We start from the raw sequence: 17,199 nt of genomic DNA on the forward strand, positions 1-17,199 counted from the left end.
GCAACTATGTGTTGATATAGGTCCGTTTTAACAGAGGCAGTCTTTTTCTAATTTCCTGATAGTGCAATAACTTTCTACTACCAATATTACCTGAACATGAGATATCTCTACAAAGTATCTCATTTATCGACTTTGTGGTGATTGGTTCTAATGTGTTTTGGGGGCTCTTGTTGTAGTGCCAACGTTTTGACAAAAAAAAAAATGCTCGCCATACCGGTTCGAGGTTGCGCACTATTGCCTTTGCTGCTTGCTGCTATATAGGTTCCTCCGCTCTGAGGCTTGCTATACTCTACCTATTTGGCTATTTCAGACCAATTACGCTCTATACTACAAATAGGAATTTTGGATTCAACAAAAAGATTGTGGATTAGATTTGTTACGTAAACAATAGTCTGTTGCCTAATTCAAATTAATACTGTACAGACTATCGCATTATCTCTTTTAGTAGTCTAAACTCCACCCATGAAGGGCAACATTCCGGTGCTTTTTAATCTTAAATTACAGCCTTTTTAGTAACCTGACCTTGCTTAGTTGAATAGTTAGGATGCAATGCCAGTCTACCAGCTATCAATTTCTTCGTGCTCCTCATATCTTCCTAGGGTGAATAGTCTCCTGTGTTCCATATCACCATATCTAGATTCTTTTTTTAATGCATGCAGTTTCCCTGCATGTGCTGCTTTGGTTAACAAGGGAACTGTTAATCGAAGATTCAAAATAAATTTAATTATGTTCGTTGTTGTATCAGTTTCTTTTTGCTTTTGGACGAAGCAAATTTAGGTTCCAGCTTTTTAAAAAAAATGATGACAGTGGAGGGTTTCCCAAAGGTGAAGTGAAAATCATGAAATGAGAGGTATGTGCTTCTCTCCAGTTATTAGTGCAATGATACGTTGTCAAGTGCAACTCATTATAATGCTCTATGTCTCCGATCCCTTGATTTCATTTCCTGCATGTATGAATTTATTTTGCTCACGCATAACGTTTGTGTTCTCGCAGAAAAATTGGAGCTTGGCTCAATGCACTATGCTGCAGTTGTACTCTTTTCATCAGTATATACAGGTGTGTGCCTCCCAAAGGTGAAGTGAAAATCATGAAATGAGAGGTATGTACTTCTCTCCAATTATTACTGCAATGATATGTTGTGAAGTGAAGATCAGTGTTCTGCTCTATGTCTCTGATCCCTTGATTCCATTTCCTGTATGTATGAATTTATTTTGCTTATGCATAAGGTTTGTCTTGTGGCAGAAAAATCAGAGCTTATCTCAATGCATTGTTGTGTTGTTGTAGTCTTTTCATCGCGATCGCCAGAAATTTCCATCTCCGGCCACGCCTGCCGCACGAGCGTCCCGGTACGTCCTTGGTTTTGTGGCTCAACCAAGAAACCGTCCACCGACGTCCTCCCGCCGTGTAGCCAGATACAGTAGACGTACACCGCACAATCTCCATCCCTCGAACGCGAGCGTCGAACCACCCTTCACCGTCCCGCGGTTCATCAGCATGGCATCCTATCCCCGTTCTTCACAGATCGCCGCATGATTAGTCTCCACCTATCACCTGCAACCACAGCCTGCCAAGAGACACGTCACACGCACACCGTATTGTCAATCGCTCATCACAAGGCACTAGCCCCACGGGCATCTCAGCGGCTACAGTGGGGGGAGCTCGGTCGCCGGGGTGAGAGAGGACGCCGCCAGGGTGAGGAGGGCGCCGCGCCGGGGTGGGGGAGAGCCTCCCACTCCCCTACAACACCGCCGCGCCACCTCTATGGATCTCGCCGGAGACGAGTGGATCTCATTCGTGCTCCATGGAACTTGCCGGGATGGGGGAGAGGACTGCCGGATCTACGGGCATTGGAGGCTCCCGGTGAGGACGCCTGGATGGGGGAGGACGCCGAGTGTTGGTGCATTGCGACAGGGGATGAGGAGCGCGGAAGGGTAAGGATGGGGAGGAGAAAGCGAATAGATAAGTTTTTTTTAATATACATGCAGGTGGGAGCAAGCAGCAGGGTTGAAAAAACCGTCCGACGTTTGTGCGGTTCAAGATGACAAGGTTGCCATCTCTAGAGATTTTGAGATGTATTATTGCCATCTCTAGAGATTTTGAGATGTATTAGGCTGGTGTTGAGGTCAGTGATTGGCTTTTCCCGATTAGCAACCCATACAACTGTAAAAACTGGGATCTTATTGAACCATATGCCAAGGTACCAGCCAGGAGTGGTGGTGTTGTAGACCGACTTACTGATGCCTGAGCCTGGTTGGAAGAAACCGAGCGCAAACTTTCCATTTCTTGAGATGAGCTTGTCGCCGATGACAAGTTCCTTGCTGCCTGTAAGAGTATCACCATTTGGAGTTGCAGCCGAACATGGTGGAATGTGCAGGGAGGAGATTTGAAGAAGCCCTCCGATCAGTAAGATGTACAGTGCTGGCATTGCCTGAGAAGAGATTATGCACTGGTGAGTGGCAAGGGATGGATGGTTGCATATGTGTTTGCAGCTCTAGACTACATGCATGTTCAGCAATACTCACTTAGCCTGCTGCCTGCCATTTTTTTTTTGACAACAGCTGCCTGCCACTTATACTAGCTAGTTGGTACAACCACAAGGCAAGAGGCTATATAGTAGTATCTACTCTCTATAAACCATAATATAAGACTATAAGTAATCATTTAGGGCGTTGACGAGGCGACACTTTGTTTAGCAGTTTCTATTATCCATAGTTAATCTAACATCATCAGCCTTATGTTCCCAATCTGCATCTGTATGATTTGTGTGGCAACTTATATGTAATTTAAACAGGCAGAACAAGTACCCCGTTGCTTACAACTTTGAGTGAACCTTCCACCAAAACAGGCAGAGCAAGTGCCAGCGTTGCTTGATCACAAGGCTTCCTACCAAGATGCAGGTGGAGCTGACGCCTCCCGGCCAGCTTGCCCAATATAATGCGCAGTGCAAGTAACAGTACAGCTTCCAACCTCACATTGGAAAATAAAATCAATTCATCATACCATATATCTCCAGCAATTGAGCTTCCAGTATTCACCTAAAGCCTGCTCCCTGCTGCCCACTGGATAATAGAACTGAACAGATCAGCACCAATCAACCTGAAAAGAAACAGAAAGCTGAGATAACCAACAAGCAAGTTTTCGGTTCCCAACACTATTACCAATTCCTACTTTGCAATTCTGAAGATTGATCATAACCCGAGCACTTCTCCATCATTGACCAAATTGCTCAATAGTTGAAGAGGATACAGTGATTCGCCGTGACAACAGTACTTAAACTGAGTAAAATGTAACATGAAACTACGCATGTAAGAGTAGTACACAGTGCTACTTGGTACTAACCAGGTCTCCTGGACCTGATGACTTGAACCATGATTCAGTCTAAGAGTAGTACAGTATGCATTTTGATGCACTTGATTTCAAGCCCTCGGAAAAACATGTGAGCTCACTTACCAATCATCTATGCAGGCTCAGAAATCAAATGCCTCACCAATCATGTCCTGTATATACCTCTCATCCATTAAATAAAGGTAACTTTTGAGCAGAGGCCAGAAGTTCTGTTTCAAGGCTTTGTATCAAGTCGATGTTTTACTAGTGAAAAGTTTTTTTATATATATATTATAAGTTCTTGAGACAGTGAATGATCAGCAGATCCATAAATAGTGCAAACAAAATAAATGAATAGCATAGATTTTATCTAAAATAATAAATTAAGCCTGAATGTATGATGGAGATAAAACTCCCACCTACCAAACAATTCGTATCTTGTGCATTCCTTACAATCTGCAGAAATAGGGAAATTATTCTTATACAAGTTTTATTCTTAATGTAAACATCAGAAATTAACTCCAGTTTCTTTTTGCTCACAAATCACAGTATATGATCTAACTTGTAGCCAATGTTTGTACCCACCTGACTTGAATAATCTTCACAGTAACTCCACGTCTTCCAACCATCTTTACTGCTAGTACCAGGAGTGATGGTCACTTTGGGTGCATCTCTATCAGACAATTAAAGCATTTCACCTAATATTTAGGTGTCTTTAGGGATTGGATTTTCTAAACAAGCTTAAATTGGCAATTTTTGTCATCATTCAGGGCTTCAGGCATATATTGGGTGCCCTCTGGCCTTTCTGCTCACTGATGAGTCAGCAGAATAAACTTCATCGCTAGGTGGCGCAGTATGCATGACAACTTGCATTTATGCACTACTATGATGTGGGTACTTCAAATATTGTGTACCACACCTCTTTAACATATTTTGATGCTTCTTAGCTTGGTAGAAGAATAGGCATGAAACTTTTCCGTCAGAGGTAAACAGTAAACAGGTAGGGAGAATGAATGGAATGAAGTAATGTTTCAAATTTTTGCTCGGTCAAGCCAATTGGAATCAAGAATTTCTGAATTTGGTAGCAGCACTGACATATCTAAAGAACATGCCAGATAAAGGGGGCATATTAGGAAGAAATAGACGGTAGCCCTCCTAAATGTCATACAAGTTACAACAGACAATCTAATTAACTTATGGCAAATTTCAATAAGCAACTTAGAAGTATGATCTCTGTAAAGCAGGATATAAAAGTGACATTGATAGGATTCCGGATCCTACCGGCGAATGGTCAGAGGTTGTAAGGGTGAGAGATCGGGGGACGAGCTCGGCGACGGCTTTGAGGCGCCGTCCTTGAAGGCGCTACAGTACCGCGGCACTGTTCACGGGAGAGAGAGAACTCGGCGGCTAGGGTTTCTCCCGGCTCCCTTCAGGAAGCCGGAAACAATAATATGTTTCTGCTTGCCAAAATAGTCCCTGATTACAAGTATTTATATCGTCTATTGAAATATGAAAATAACCCCCTGATTCTATAGAAATTATCTCGACTTAGCCACTAATACCCTTTTGCCCCTTTTGCCGGCTATAATACATGCCGGTCATAACATCTCTCCCCGCCTGCGCAAACAGCTCGTCCTCGAGCTGAAAGTCGGGGAAGTGAACACGGAAATCCTCCAAGGGCTCCCAAGTAGCATCGTCGTCCGTTAGCCCACGCCACTTGATCAACACATGCCAGACTCCACGGCGCTGCTGCGCCCGTAACGCCCGAGCCGGCTCCGGAGACAGCCGGCCATCAACGGTCGGCGGCAGCGCGCCTGGCAGTGCTGGCGGCTCCCCCCGATGGCGCTTTAGGAGGCTCACATGAAAGACATTGTGGAGCCGGGCACCCTCAGGAAGCTCCAAGCGGTACGCCACAGCGCCCACGCGTTCCAGGACCCGGAACGGCCCGGCGTAACGCGGCCCGAGCTTGTGCTTGGCGCAGGGGTCCAGCGACTGCGTAGTGCGGTGAAGTAGGCGCAGCCAGACCCAGTCATCGACGGCGAACTCGATATCGCGGTGGCCAGCGTCGTAGTACCGCTTGGCGAGCTGCTGGGCCTGTAGAAGCCGTTGACGAACCTCCGCGAGAATGTCATCGCGGCCACGGAGGAGGGCGTCAGCAGCCTCCGTGCGCGCCGTCCCCGGCCGGTACGGCACCATGGGCGGTGGCGGGCGGCCGTAGACGACCTCGAACGGCGACACGCGAAGGGCGGTGTGGAAGGAAGTATTATAACAATACTCCGCCCATGAGAGCCAGTCCACCCATGCGCGAGGCCGATCCCCTGTAACACAGCGCAAGTACATAGCAATCACCTTGTTAACCACCTCGGACTGGCCGTCGGTCTGCGGGTGGAACGCCGTGCTGAGGCGCAACTTGACGCCCGCCATCCGGAAGAGATCCCGCCAGACATGCCCGGTAAACACCGGATCCCGATCACTGACGATGGATGTGGGAAATCCGTGCAACCGGACGATGCTGTCGAAGAATGCCCGAGCGACGGAGGTGGCCGTATATGGGTGGCCCAGCGCAATGAAATGTGCATACTTCGAGAAGCGATCCACCACCGTCAAGATGACCGACTTGCCGCCCACCTTGGGGAGGCCCTTGATGAAATCCATGGAGACGTCCGCCCACACTTGGGACGGCACCTCCAAGGGCAGCAGCAGCCCGGCAGGCCGTAGAGACTCCGTCTTGTTGCGCTGGCACACCTCACAGGACCGCACCCAATCTTGCACCAGGGTACGATCGCCGGGAACGAAGAAGTCGGAGCGAAGGCGGTGGAGAGTCTTCTGGACGCCCTCGTGGCCAGCGGAGTGGGCCAGCGAGAGCACCTGGTGGCGCAGATCACCGTGGTCGGGCACGAAGATGCGGCGCCCGTGGAGAAGCAGCCCGCCGTCCGAGCGCCAGGGCGCCTGCAGCTCGCCGGCCGCCAGCTGCTGTTGCAGCAGCTGCGCATCAGCCGCCGTCACAGTCGCGCGGCGGATGTCATCGATGAAAGCGAAGGAGGGGCCCGAGATGGCGCACGCACTGGCGCCCCCTTCCTCGCCCGAGTCGGCCACTGACTCGGTGTCGCGGCAAGACAGGGCGTCAGCCACCGTGTTCAGCCGGCCAGGGCGGTATTCGACGGTGAAGTCGAACCCAAATAGCTTGCTGATCCATTGGTGCTGGGGTACCGTCGACAGACGCTGGTCCAACAAAAACTTCAAACTGTAATGGTCAGTGCGGATGAGAAAATGACGACCCCAGAGGTACGGCCGCCAGTGGCGCACCGCTTGCACCAAACCAATCAATTCGCGCTCATACGCCGCTAGCTTTAAGTGACGAGCCGCGAAGGGCCGGCTGAAGAAAGCGAGGGGCCCGGCACCCTGATGCAGGACGGCACCAAACCCCACGCCCGAAGCGTCGCAGTCCACCATGAACAACTGATCGAAATCCGGTATTTGGAGGACCGGTCCGGTAGTGAGGGCGCGCTTGAGCGCCTGGAACGCCTCCTCCGCCTCAGCGTCCCACACAAACGCGTCTCGCCGCAAGAGACGCGTAAGCGGGGCAGCAATGAGTCCGAAGTCCCGGATGAATTTCCGGTAGTAGCCGGCGAGGCCCAGGAACCCCCGGAGGGCTCGGGCGCCACGCGGAGGGGGCCACGCCGCGACGGCAGCCACCTTGTCGGCGTCCATAGCGACGCCCGCAGCAGAGATGACGTGGCCAAGGTAGGCCACCGACGTCGCGCCGAAGGAGCACTTCGAGCGCTTGAGGTGCAGGCGGTGAGCACGCAGCGCGTTGAGGACGATGGCGATGTGCTGCAGATGCTCCGCCCACGATGAGCTGTAGATCAGAATGTCGTCAAAGAAGACGAGCACAAACCTTCGCAGGAGCGGTCGGAGAACATCATTCATCAGGGCCTGGAATGTCGCCGGAGCATTGGAGAGGCCAAAGGGCATCACCAAGAACTCGTAGTGCCCGTGGTGGGTGCGGAACGCCGTCTTGGCGATGTCGTCCGGGTGCATGCGCACCTGGTGGTAGCCCGAGCGCAGATCGAGCTTAGTGAAGAATTGAGCCCCATGGAGCTCGTCAAGCAGCTCGTCCACCACCGGGATCGGGAACTTGTCCTTGGACGTCTTGGCGTTGAGGGCACGATAGTCGATGCAGAAACGCCACGAATTGTCCGCCTTGCGGACCAGCAGCACCAGGGCTGAAAATGGCGATGTGCTGGGCCGAATAATCCCCTGAGCTAGCATCTCGCGACACTGGCGCTCCAGCTCATCCTTCTGGAGCTGCGGGTACCGGTACGGCCGCACTGCCACAGGCGGCGTCCCCGGAAGGAGATGGATGCGGTGGTCGTATGAGCGGGGAGGCGGAAGGCCCTGAGGCTCGGCGAAGATGGCGGCGTGCTGCTGTAGGAGACGGTCCAGCAGGGGCTGCTCGGAGACAGCCGCCACTGCCGCAGTGGGCGCCTGCGACTCCGCGTCGGTGGCACCCCCCTCACCGCGCCAGACGATGCGCCTGCCCTGGCGCCGGAACGATAGTGTCATCGCCTCGAAGTCCCACAAGAGAGGACCCAATGTCTTCAGGAAGTCGACGCCGAGGATGAAGTCAAAGCACCCCAAGTCGAGGCCGACGCACGTGATGGCGAAGGACTCGGACCCGACGACGAGGGGTACGTTGCGCGCGATGCCCACACACGAAAGTCGATCTCCGTTGGCGACGGTTACGCGGAGCTGAGCACCCCCCGAGGCACAAAGACCCAGGCGGCGCATGGTGGCACTCTGAAGGTAGTTGTGGGTGGAGCCGGTGTCAAGAAGCGCTAGCAAGCGCACGCCCTTGATGGAGACCCGCAGCAGCATAGTGTTTTCCGTGCGGATGCCGGCCACCGCATGGAGGGACACCACCAAGGCGTTGGCTGCTGTAGGTTTGGCGGCCGGTTCCTCCTCCGCCGGGTGAGGCTCATCAGCCGCCGCGTCGGCGGCCAGGAGGTCCTCGTCAATGTAATCATCAGCCTCCAAGTAGAAGAGCCGCGGGCACACATGGCCACGGACGTAGGGTTCGTCACAGTTGAAGCAAAGGCCCTGTCGGCGACGTTCAGCCATCTCCGCCGGGGAGAGACGACGGAAAGGTCGAGCGCCAGCCGCGGGCGCCTGCTGGGTGTTGGTCGCGGCCTGCGTGGCAGCCCCGGCCTGCCCGTAGCCTCCTCCAGGGGCGCGCGGCGGTGGCAGCAGCCCCTGCCGCTGCTGTAGCCGTGGTCCCCGGGAAGAGACCGGAGGAGCGACCGCCGCGGCGCGACGTTCAAATGCCCTGGCGAGGTACATAGCCGTCTGGAGATTCTGCGGATCGCGGAGCTCGACATCCACCTTGATGTGCTCGGGAAGACCACCCACGAACAGCTCCGCCTTCTGAGGTCCGGAGATGTTTCGAGAGTGGCAGAGTACCGCGTTGAAGCGCTGCGAGTACTCCTGGACCGTCGACAGGAAGGGCAGCCGCGCCAGCTCGGAGATACAAGTATTCCGCACGGCCGGCCCGAACTGGAGGTTGCACAAGGACCTGAAGCGATCCCAAGGCGGCATGCCCTCATCTTGTTCCAGGGCGTAGTACCACGACTGTGCTGCGCCCTTAAGATGGTAGGACGCGAGCCACGTCCGGTCGGACGCCAAGGTGCGCTGCCCGTGAAAAAACTGCTCACACTGATTGAGCTAGTTCAGCGGGTCCTCAGAGCCGTCATATGTGGCGAACTCCAGCTTGTAGAACTTCGGCGGTAGCCGGTCGGAAACGGCGTCAGCACCGGCAGCGGCCGCAGCTGCCGCTGCTGCGTCGGCCGAGGCAGACCCTCCAGCGACGGTTGCTGTCAGGGACGCCGCCGGGATGAGATTACCGTCCATGCCGCCGTAGAGGACGCCGAAGACCGACGGGGCGGCGTGGAACGCCGGCGCAGCTGTGCTGGCTGAGTATGGAAAGGACGGCTGCGGCGTCGTGGACGTATAGATCGGGGCCGACGTGGCCATCGCCCACGTCGGGATCGGGGACGGCGAGGGAGGGAATTGGATTTGGTGGATGGGAACAGATGACGTGCGGGGCGGAGGGTGGTTGGACGACGGCGGCGGCATGCCATACGGGTACGTGATTGCGAGGGTGGGCGTTGGCGCGGCTAGGGACGGAGGTGGCGGCGGCATGGGGAAAAGGTGCGGAAGCGGCGGCTGTGGTGGTGATCGCTGGGCGTGGAGCAGTTCCTGGAGGACGCCCCGCACCTCCTCCATGGAGGTCTGCATGGCCGCCATGTTGTGGCTCAGCCCGGCAATGGCCACCGAGGTCTGTTCCTGGGACAGGAGAACGACGGGAGCGCTCGCGCCCGCTGAGTGGGCGACGATCGCCCCAGAGGTCATGGGGACAGCGAGCGAGGTGGAGGGCGGCGGCGATGATGGGCGCGGCGGCGCGGACAGCGAAGGGGAGGACGCGGGTGGGTAAAGCGAGGCCGAGGGCTGGGAACCTGACATCTCTGATACCAGATTGATAGGATTCCGGATCCTACCGGCGAATGGTCGGAGGTTGTAAGGGTGAGAGATCGGGGGACGAGCTCGGCGACGGCTTTGAGGCGCCGTCCTTGAAGGCGCTACAGTACCGCGGCACTGTTCACGGGAGAGAGAGAACTCGGCGGCTAGGGTTTCTCCTGGCTCCCTTCAGGAAGCCGGAAACAATAATATGTTTCTGCTTGCCAAAATAGTCCCTGATTACAAGTATTTATATCGTCTATTGAAATATGAAAATAACCCCCTGATTCTATAGAAATTATCTCGACTTAGCCACTAATACCCTTTTGCCCCTTTTGCCGGCTATAATACATGCCGGTCATAACAGGCATATCTTCTTCCTTAAATTGAAAGATCGATATACATCAACTGCCCCATCAAACAAACACATTATTTTAGTCCTGCCATAATTGGGGTCGTTAAAAGAAGTAATAAGAAAATGAGAAACCCACATGCATCATACGTAAAATTAGCCATTTAAATATTTCCTTCATTAATTGCAAGCTTCTGTTGCTTTATTCCACCTGATCCATATTACAACTCTAAATTTCGCTACAAAAAAAAAGGAACACTGACTACGATGCAGTTATGAATTACTATACATTGAAAATGCATCAGAGCGTTCAGTTAGAGCTGCAAGTAGTCTTGGCATCGGAGGTATATCAAACTCTTGTAAGCCCTCAAGAACATGGACAACTTCACCCATTGTTGGCCGACCACACTCGTCATCTTGGATGCACCAACATGCAACTTTGCAAAGCCTTTTAGCATCTTCCAAATTAAAATCACCATTTAATTGTGGATCCACCAAACTGGTCACATCTCCCTCATGAAGCTTGCTGACAGCTAGTACAGGGAAAAAGTCAACATAGCTGCTGTTGCTAGTGTATACTTGATTAGGTGAATTCCTCCTTCCTGAAATGATTTCCAGCAGTACCATACCGAAGCTGTAGACATCAACTTTTGGTGTAATAGCAACACCACTAAGCCACTCTGGGGCAAGATACCCTGCAGTTCCTCTAAATGTGGTGAGAACTCGGCTAAAATCCCTTCCTACAATTGCTGCCATCCCAAAGTCTGCAATTTTAGGAACATATGATGCATCCAGAAGTATGTTTTCTGGCTTAACATCACAGTGTATGATGCATTCGCAGCAACTCTGATGCAAGTAGGACAATCCTCTAGCAACTCCTATGGCTATTTGATGCCTAGTGCTCCAACTTAGGACAGTAGCATTGCTCTGAAATAGATGTGCATCAAGAGACCCATTTGACATGTGTTCATATACAAGTAGCCTCTTATCACCTTCGCTGCAGAAACCAATCAATTTGACAAGATTAATATGTTGGATCATTCCAATCGAGCTCACCTCAGCTCTGAATTGCTTCTCTCCCTGACGAGCACCATCAAGCCTCTTCACTGCAATAGGAGTTGAGTCACCTAACACCCCCTTGAACACAGAACCAAAACCACCTCCTCCCAACATTTCTGAGAAATTTTTAGTAGCATGACCTAAATCAGCATATCTAAAGGCTACAATTCCACCACCAATATCTTGACTGTTGTACAGCTGTCCACCAAAACACTTGAATTTGTTCCTCCAAATCACTGACAGCAGCATGAGCATTAATAACCCAAAACTAATAACGATTGCAGCACTAACGGCTCCAATGATTGATTTTCTTTTGCTTTTTCTCACACCATGAAAATCTTGTGCAGATAGGTGAAGGAAAAGAACATCTTCCGAGGAATTATCAATGTCATCATTCTCTTTTACATTAAGCAATTCCCCATGACAAATAAGGCATCTGCTACTGTTATGGGAATAAGCAGTGCAGGAGCAGTCATTGAGACAAGCCTCTGCGCATTCGGCCCCAGTGGTAGCATCTTCTACCCTTTGTGAGTTATAGGGCAATGTAACACGAGTTATGGGCAGGAACATGTCGGTTGAAACTGTTGTGTTTCCATTTCTGTTACAATCTAAGTGAGTATTTCTGATGCACCCGCCTGTTCGGTCATCAACTTCCCAATCACGAGGTGATTTCAGAGAGAAGCTGTCCATACAATTACAGAACGGGTCCGCCTTGCTGTTGCAGACAGTGAAAGGTCCACATGCAGCATAAGCAGTGCAGGGAACAGCAGGTTGGGCATATGGTGTTTGCCAAGATTGTGTGGCTTGCGACCAAACAATCAGCTTGAGCTGACCAGAGATGTCTAGCAGCGCATATACCAAAGATGATTCATTCAGTAAGGTGTACGTGTAGTACTCCTCTTCATTGTTATCAACATATGCAGCGCTAATCAACCCTTTGGTCTGTGGATTCATGTCCAGAATCATCGTGAGTAGCGGTACTAGTTGAGAGGCTAATGAACTTCCTGACCAAGACCAATACACTAAGTATGGGCTCCGGCTACTTAGAAGCATTCCCCCATTGGTGTCAAGTTCAATGGTATACGAGCCAAGACCCGGATCAATCAGGCTCTTGTTAGAGGTGAACTGACGATTCAGACCGGTGACCTTATTCCAGCCAAACTTGGCGCCAGGGAGCAAAACATCTGTTGGGTAGTCAAAGCTCTGCCACAACGGAACCGCACTAGATGAGGTTTCCATCAGGGCAAGGTTCCCGCTGTTCAAGAGAACGGCAGTAGTGTTTGCTATCCTTGTTTGTGTCCTATTGACTATGTGAGTGGCCCAAATGATGGGTTCCGTGGCATTGTGGGTTGAGATGACAAGATTGCCATCTGCTGAGATTTTCAGCTCTGTTAGGTTGACCACAGGATCACCGATTGGCGTGTCCCGGTTAGCAACCCAAACAGTGGTAAAGACTGGGATCATATTGTACCATACGCCGAGGTACCAGCCAGGGGAGGCGGTGGTTGTGTACTTACAGGTGATGGCTGAGCCTGGCTGGAAGAACCCGAGCGCGAACTTGCCGTTTCTGGAGATGAGCTTACCACCGACGGCAAGCGCTTGGCCTACCGCGAGAGTATCATCATTTGGAGTCGCGGCAGAACATGAAACGGGAGCGTGCAGGGAGGAGAACATTAGGAGAAGCCAAAAGAGTAATGCGCTGAGGGTAGGCATGGTGAAGAGGATGCCTGAACTGGAGAACAGAGGGCAAGCCTGACTGACTGAAGACGTTTTTATGGATGGATGAAGAAATGGCAAATATGTGTGGGGTGCTGCTCTGCTCCGGTGTTATTATATATAAAGAAGGAGATAGGTTGAGCACAACACAAGCAGGACATGTTAAAATTGAGATTGCTGATTAGGACAGCACTACCAAAAACCATCTGTGCTATAAGCATTAACTACATATTTAACTGAGTAGTGGCACTGCAAGTGTGCAACCACGCCCTCTCTTTAGTCTAGACTCTAGACTAGATTCTAGGCTACAATGGTGGTATCACCGGAGAAACCTCGGGCTAGTCTGCCGGTGCGGGCCTCAAGTCAACTTTGGTCGGAGACAGTGGCTCCTAGTAGTCTAGTGCAGGCTATGATGCAGCCGAGCTAATCCAAAGCATCAGCCGGCCACTGGCCATTTCAGTGATGAGCTAGGCTTCCATTCCGTTCCAATTCCAACGGCAGCTGCCCATGCCATGATCAGGTCAGTGAGGCTTCCACCGAGGTAACGGCTGCTGCCAATTTTGACCAAAACTAGGTGGAGCACAAACACACGGTTCATCGAGTAGCTAGCTAGCTCCACAAGAAGATGCAGCACACACAGCTGACAGCTCAAATGGTTTCAGATTTTGAAACGCCTAGTGATTACTGTCCTGTGATGGATCAGATAGGACATCTGAGTGTAGATCTAGCGGCACTACCGGAATCCTCAAATTTACCGAGTGTTTTTATGTTTGCCGAGTGTATTCCCTCGGGCACTCGGCGAATAAGTTTTTTGCCGAGTGCCGCGCTAAAAACACTCGGCAAACAGGACGTTTTGCTGAGTGTCAAAAAAAAAACACTCGGCAAAGAGGTGGTTTGCCAAGTGTTAAAAAAACACTCGGTAAAGAAATAAAATCTTTTTTCTGAAAAAGAAGAAGAAAAAAATGATTTTTTTGCCGAGTGCTCAGATCTAGAACACTCGGCAAAAAAAAAGGAGAAGAAAAAAATGAAAAAAACCTTTGCCGAGTGCCCTATCTGGGACACTCGGCAAACAAAAATATATCCTACTTAACCTCGTCCCCAGCAGCCCACCCCTCCCGTCCCCACCCCTTCTCTCTTCTCCCTTACGCAGCGCCCCCCTCTCCTCCCGACAACACCGCCTCCCTCCCCTACCTTTTTCCCCGACGCGGCCCCTCCCCTCCCGCTTCCCGGCGCCGCCTCCCCACCAGCGAGATCCGGCGGCCGGTGCCGCCCCCTCCCTCCCTCCCCTCCACCCGCCGGCGGCTGGCCCCTCCCCTCCTTCCCCTTCTTCTTCCCCACCGGCGGCCGGCCCCTCCCCTCCATCCCCTTCTTCTTCCCCGCCGGATCCGCCCCCTCCCCTCCCTCCCCTTCTTCTTCTCCACCGGATCCGGCCCCTCCCCTCCTCCCTTCTTCCCCGCCAGATCTGGGCCCTCCCTTCTTCCCCGGTTCCCCCTCCCCTACCTTCTTCCCCGGCGCGGCCTCCCCACCGGCAAGATCCGGCGAACGGTGCCGCCCCTCCCTCCCTCCCTCCCCCAACGGCGAGATCCAGGGAGGGGCCCCAGCGGCGGCGCACCCCAGGCGTTGGTGGAGGGGTGGCCCGGTGTTGCGGGCGCGGCACGACGGCGTGGCTTTGTGGGCGGGGCGTGGCGTGGCGCGGTGGAGCTGCCTCTCACCCTCGCGGCGCCTGGATCCATGGCGTGGCGTGGCGTGGCCTCTCTCCCTCGCCGGTGCTCAGATCCACGATGGCAGCGGGCGGAGGCGGTGGCCGGCGAGCACGAGTCCTCGCGGCAGTGTCTCCCTGCGACACGGATCCAAGGCGGACCGGCCCCCACCAGCGTCGATGGTGCGGATCCATGGCGGGGTGACTCCCACCCGCGGAGGCGGCGACCAGCGCCGGTGCGAGCAGGGTGGCCGGATCCAGCTCCCCCCCTCGTTCGCTCAGCACGGCGGCGTGGATCCAGGGCAGAGAAGGTGGCCATGGATCTAGGGCAAGGAAGGCGGCCACGCCGTTGCTCAGCATGGCGGCGCGGGCCCAGACTCCCTCCCTCGCTCGGTGGCGGCGTGGATCTGGCTCGGTGGCTTCGACAACGGCAGACACGACGGGATCCAGCACGGGAGCGGCAGATCCAGCATGGGAGGCTGGTGCTTTTTTTTATTTTTTCAAAAAATGTTTACCGAGTGTTTTTGGGGCACTCGGCAAAGTCTTCGCCGAGTGCCCGACAAAAAACACTCGGCAAAATAGCGTTTGCCGTCAAACCGTTTGCCGAGTGTCGTTTGCCGAGTGTAACACTCGGCAAACGATTTGCCGAGTGTTTTGGGGGCTTTACCGAGTGCCCCTGGCACTCGGCAAAGCTCATGTATCCGGTAGTGTAAAACATAACTTAGATAAGGACTTGGTGATGTACCTCGCCGCATGCAGTGGTGGCCATGGCGCCGCCGTGATGTGGCGACTGATGTCAGAGTAGAAGCAGCATCGTAGTGGGCGCGGTCTAGTAGCAACACCGATGGAGCTTCCCGTCGCTCACAACACTCCCCTCTTGACCGGACTAGGGTTAGACTCGGTGAGGAACTGGCGGCAGTAGTGAACCTCGTACCTTGCGCCCCGGCCCCCACCTTCCTCTTTATAGTGCTGCGCGACGGGGGCCCATCAGCCAAGAGAATGGCTAGGCGCCCCCGATCAGGACGTGAATCAAGGGCCCAAGTGGCCGTTGGGCCAACTTGGTGGAGATCAACCTAACATTCTCCCCCTTGATCTCACCTTATGACTTAAACTTAACTTACTTTATCTTTTTTCCATTCCATCACAGATCAGTGCATAGAGCGTGCCTCATCGTCACAGTCAGTTGCCATTAGATTAAAGAACTACAACGCACCTCTCTATTTTGAAACAGATTCTCAATTAGGCCCTTAGTATCTAGAAATCATAGGCTTTCCCGTAAATCCATGTCGACTGTGTGTTCTCTGAATGCACTGGGTGGTTAGCCTTTGGTAAGCGGATCCGCAAGTACTTGCTTGGTACTTATATGGTCAATGCTTTCAAAATGATTCTGGATTTTCTCCTTTACAATATATAACTTAATGTCAATGTGTTTGGCAGCACACTTGACCTGTTGTCTTAGGAGTTAACTACTTTAAATGGTTATTGCTGATGACTACCATTGTTAAATCCGGGTACATATTCCCTTAACCACTTTTACCTATTCTTGAGGCCTCATGACAAGCTACACTATGGTATGCATCATTGATGACACCACAACTGTTTCATTGGAGCTTTTTCACAATAATACTTCAACTGCGAGTGTTAGCATCTACTGTGGATTTCACTACACATCTCGCCAAAACTTAACATTTATACCCACAACTATTTGAGAGTACTTGTTCTTTTTACTCAGCATGAGGCCATGATACTTTGCAAAAATTGCAAGACATTCTTAACTCCATTCTAGTGATCTATATCTAGACTGGACTTCTGCCAAAATATTCCAGATACATAAGCTACGTTAGGGTAAGTTCTTGTGGCAGAACCGCCTAATCTAATGCCACCCAAGAGTTCTTGTCCTCCATTGGACGCTAAGTACTCAAGGGAAGACACTAAATTACGTAGTTCCGTCGAGCACACCCCAAGAGAGAACCCAAAAATCCATATTTTTCCATCAGGATCACAAATAAGAGAATAAAGCTTACAACATTCTTAAGCCATTTCTTACATCACTTTTAATACAACATCAGAGTTATGAACAATTTGATTTAACAGCGGAATATAAACATGTGATCAGAGTTATAGCGGAAATAAATATTTATTCATGACATGATAAAGCATTGATATATAAGCTATGACAACAGATTATAAAACTTCTATTTATAAAAACCTTTGGTGATAGTTATAAATAAAAACTATGATCGCAGCGTAAAGGAATCCCCTCTGAGCCCACCGGAGGAATCCACACACAAGAGTCAGCTCTAGCATCCATCTGTCACCTGCAACAGGGGGAAATGAAACCCTGAGTACTCAATTGTACTCAACAAGACTTACCCGATAGGAGGAAATAAAAGACTCCAAAGGGTATGCATGGCTATCTGGCTTATGGATTTATTGCATCTATAGGAGGCATTATTAAGCGTGCATCCTTATATTCAATTTTATTAGCAATTATCATTAGTTCATTAACTATCCATTCTAGGTAAGCACCTGTACT

The 17,199-nt window shown here is 51.7% G+C and overlaps 2 protein-coding genes across 2 annotated transcripts; both read right to left on the minus strand.

The window, feature by feature from the left end:
• Positions 1-9,045: 9,045 nt before the first annotated feature.
• Positions 9,046-9,843, minus strand: LOC136515245 (CASP-like protein 4U1). Its single transcript, XM_066508897.1, has one exon. The coding sequence runs from the start codon at positions 9,841-9,843 to the stop codon at positions 9,046-9,048; it is 798 nt and encodes a 265-aa protein (XP_066364994.1).
• A 939-nt stretch (positions 9,844-10,782) lies between these two features.
• Positions 10,783-12,922, minus strand: LOC136518486 (G-type lectin S-receptor-like serine/threonine-protein kinase At2g19130). Its single transcript, XM_066512144.1, has 2 exons — positions 11,246-12,922; positions 10,783-10,953 (listed from the first exon to the last, which is right to left on the minus strand). The coding sequence occupies exons 1-2, from the start codon at positions 12,920-12,922 to the stop codon at positions 10,930-10,932; spliced, it is 1,701 nt and encodes a 566-aa protein (XP_066368241.1). The 3' UTR covers positions 10,783-10,929.
• Positions 12,923-17,199: the final 4,277 nt, after the last annotated feature.

Source organism: Miscanthus floridulus, chromosome 17 (genome assembly GCF_019320115.1).
Source record: "Miscanthus floridulus cultivar M001 chromosome 17, ASM1932011v1, whole genome shotgun sequence".
Lineage (NCBI taxonomy): Eukaryota > Viridiplantae > Streptophyta > Magnoliopsida > Poales > Poaceae > Miscanthus > Miscanthus floridulus.

Coding starts and splice junctions, on each gene's coding strand:
- LOC136518486 (XM_066512144.1), bottom strand. CDS start 12,922: ATGTTCTCCTCCCTGCACGCTCCCGTTTCATGTTCTGCCGCGACTCCA. Junction 10,954..11,245: donor AGAAGCAATTCAGAGCTGAG/GTGAGCTCGATT, acceptor CTAAAATTGCAG/ACTTTGGGATGGCAGCAATT.
- LOC136515245 (XM_066508897.1), bottom strand. CDS start 9,843: ATGTCAGGTTCCCAGCCCTCGGCCTCGCTTTACCCACCCGCGTCCTCC.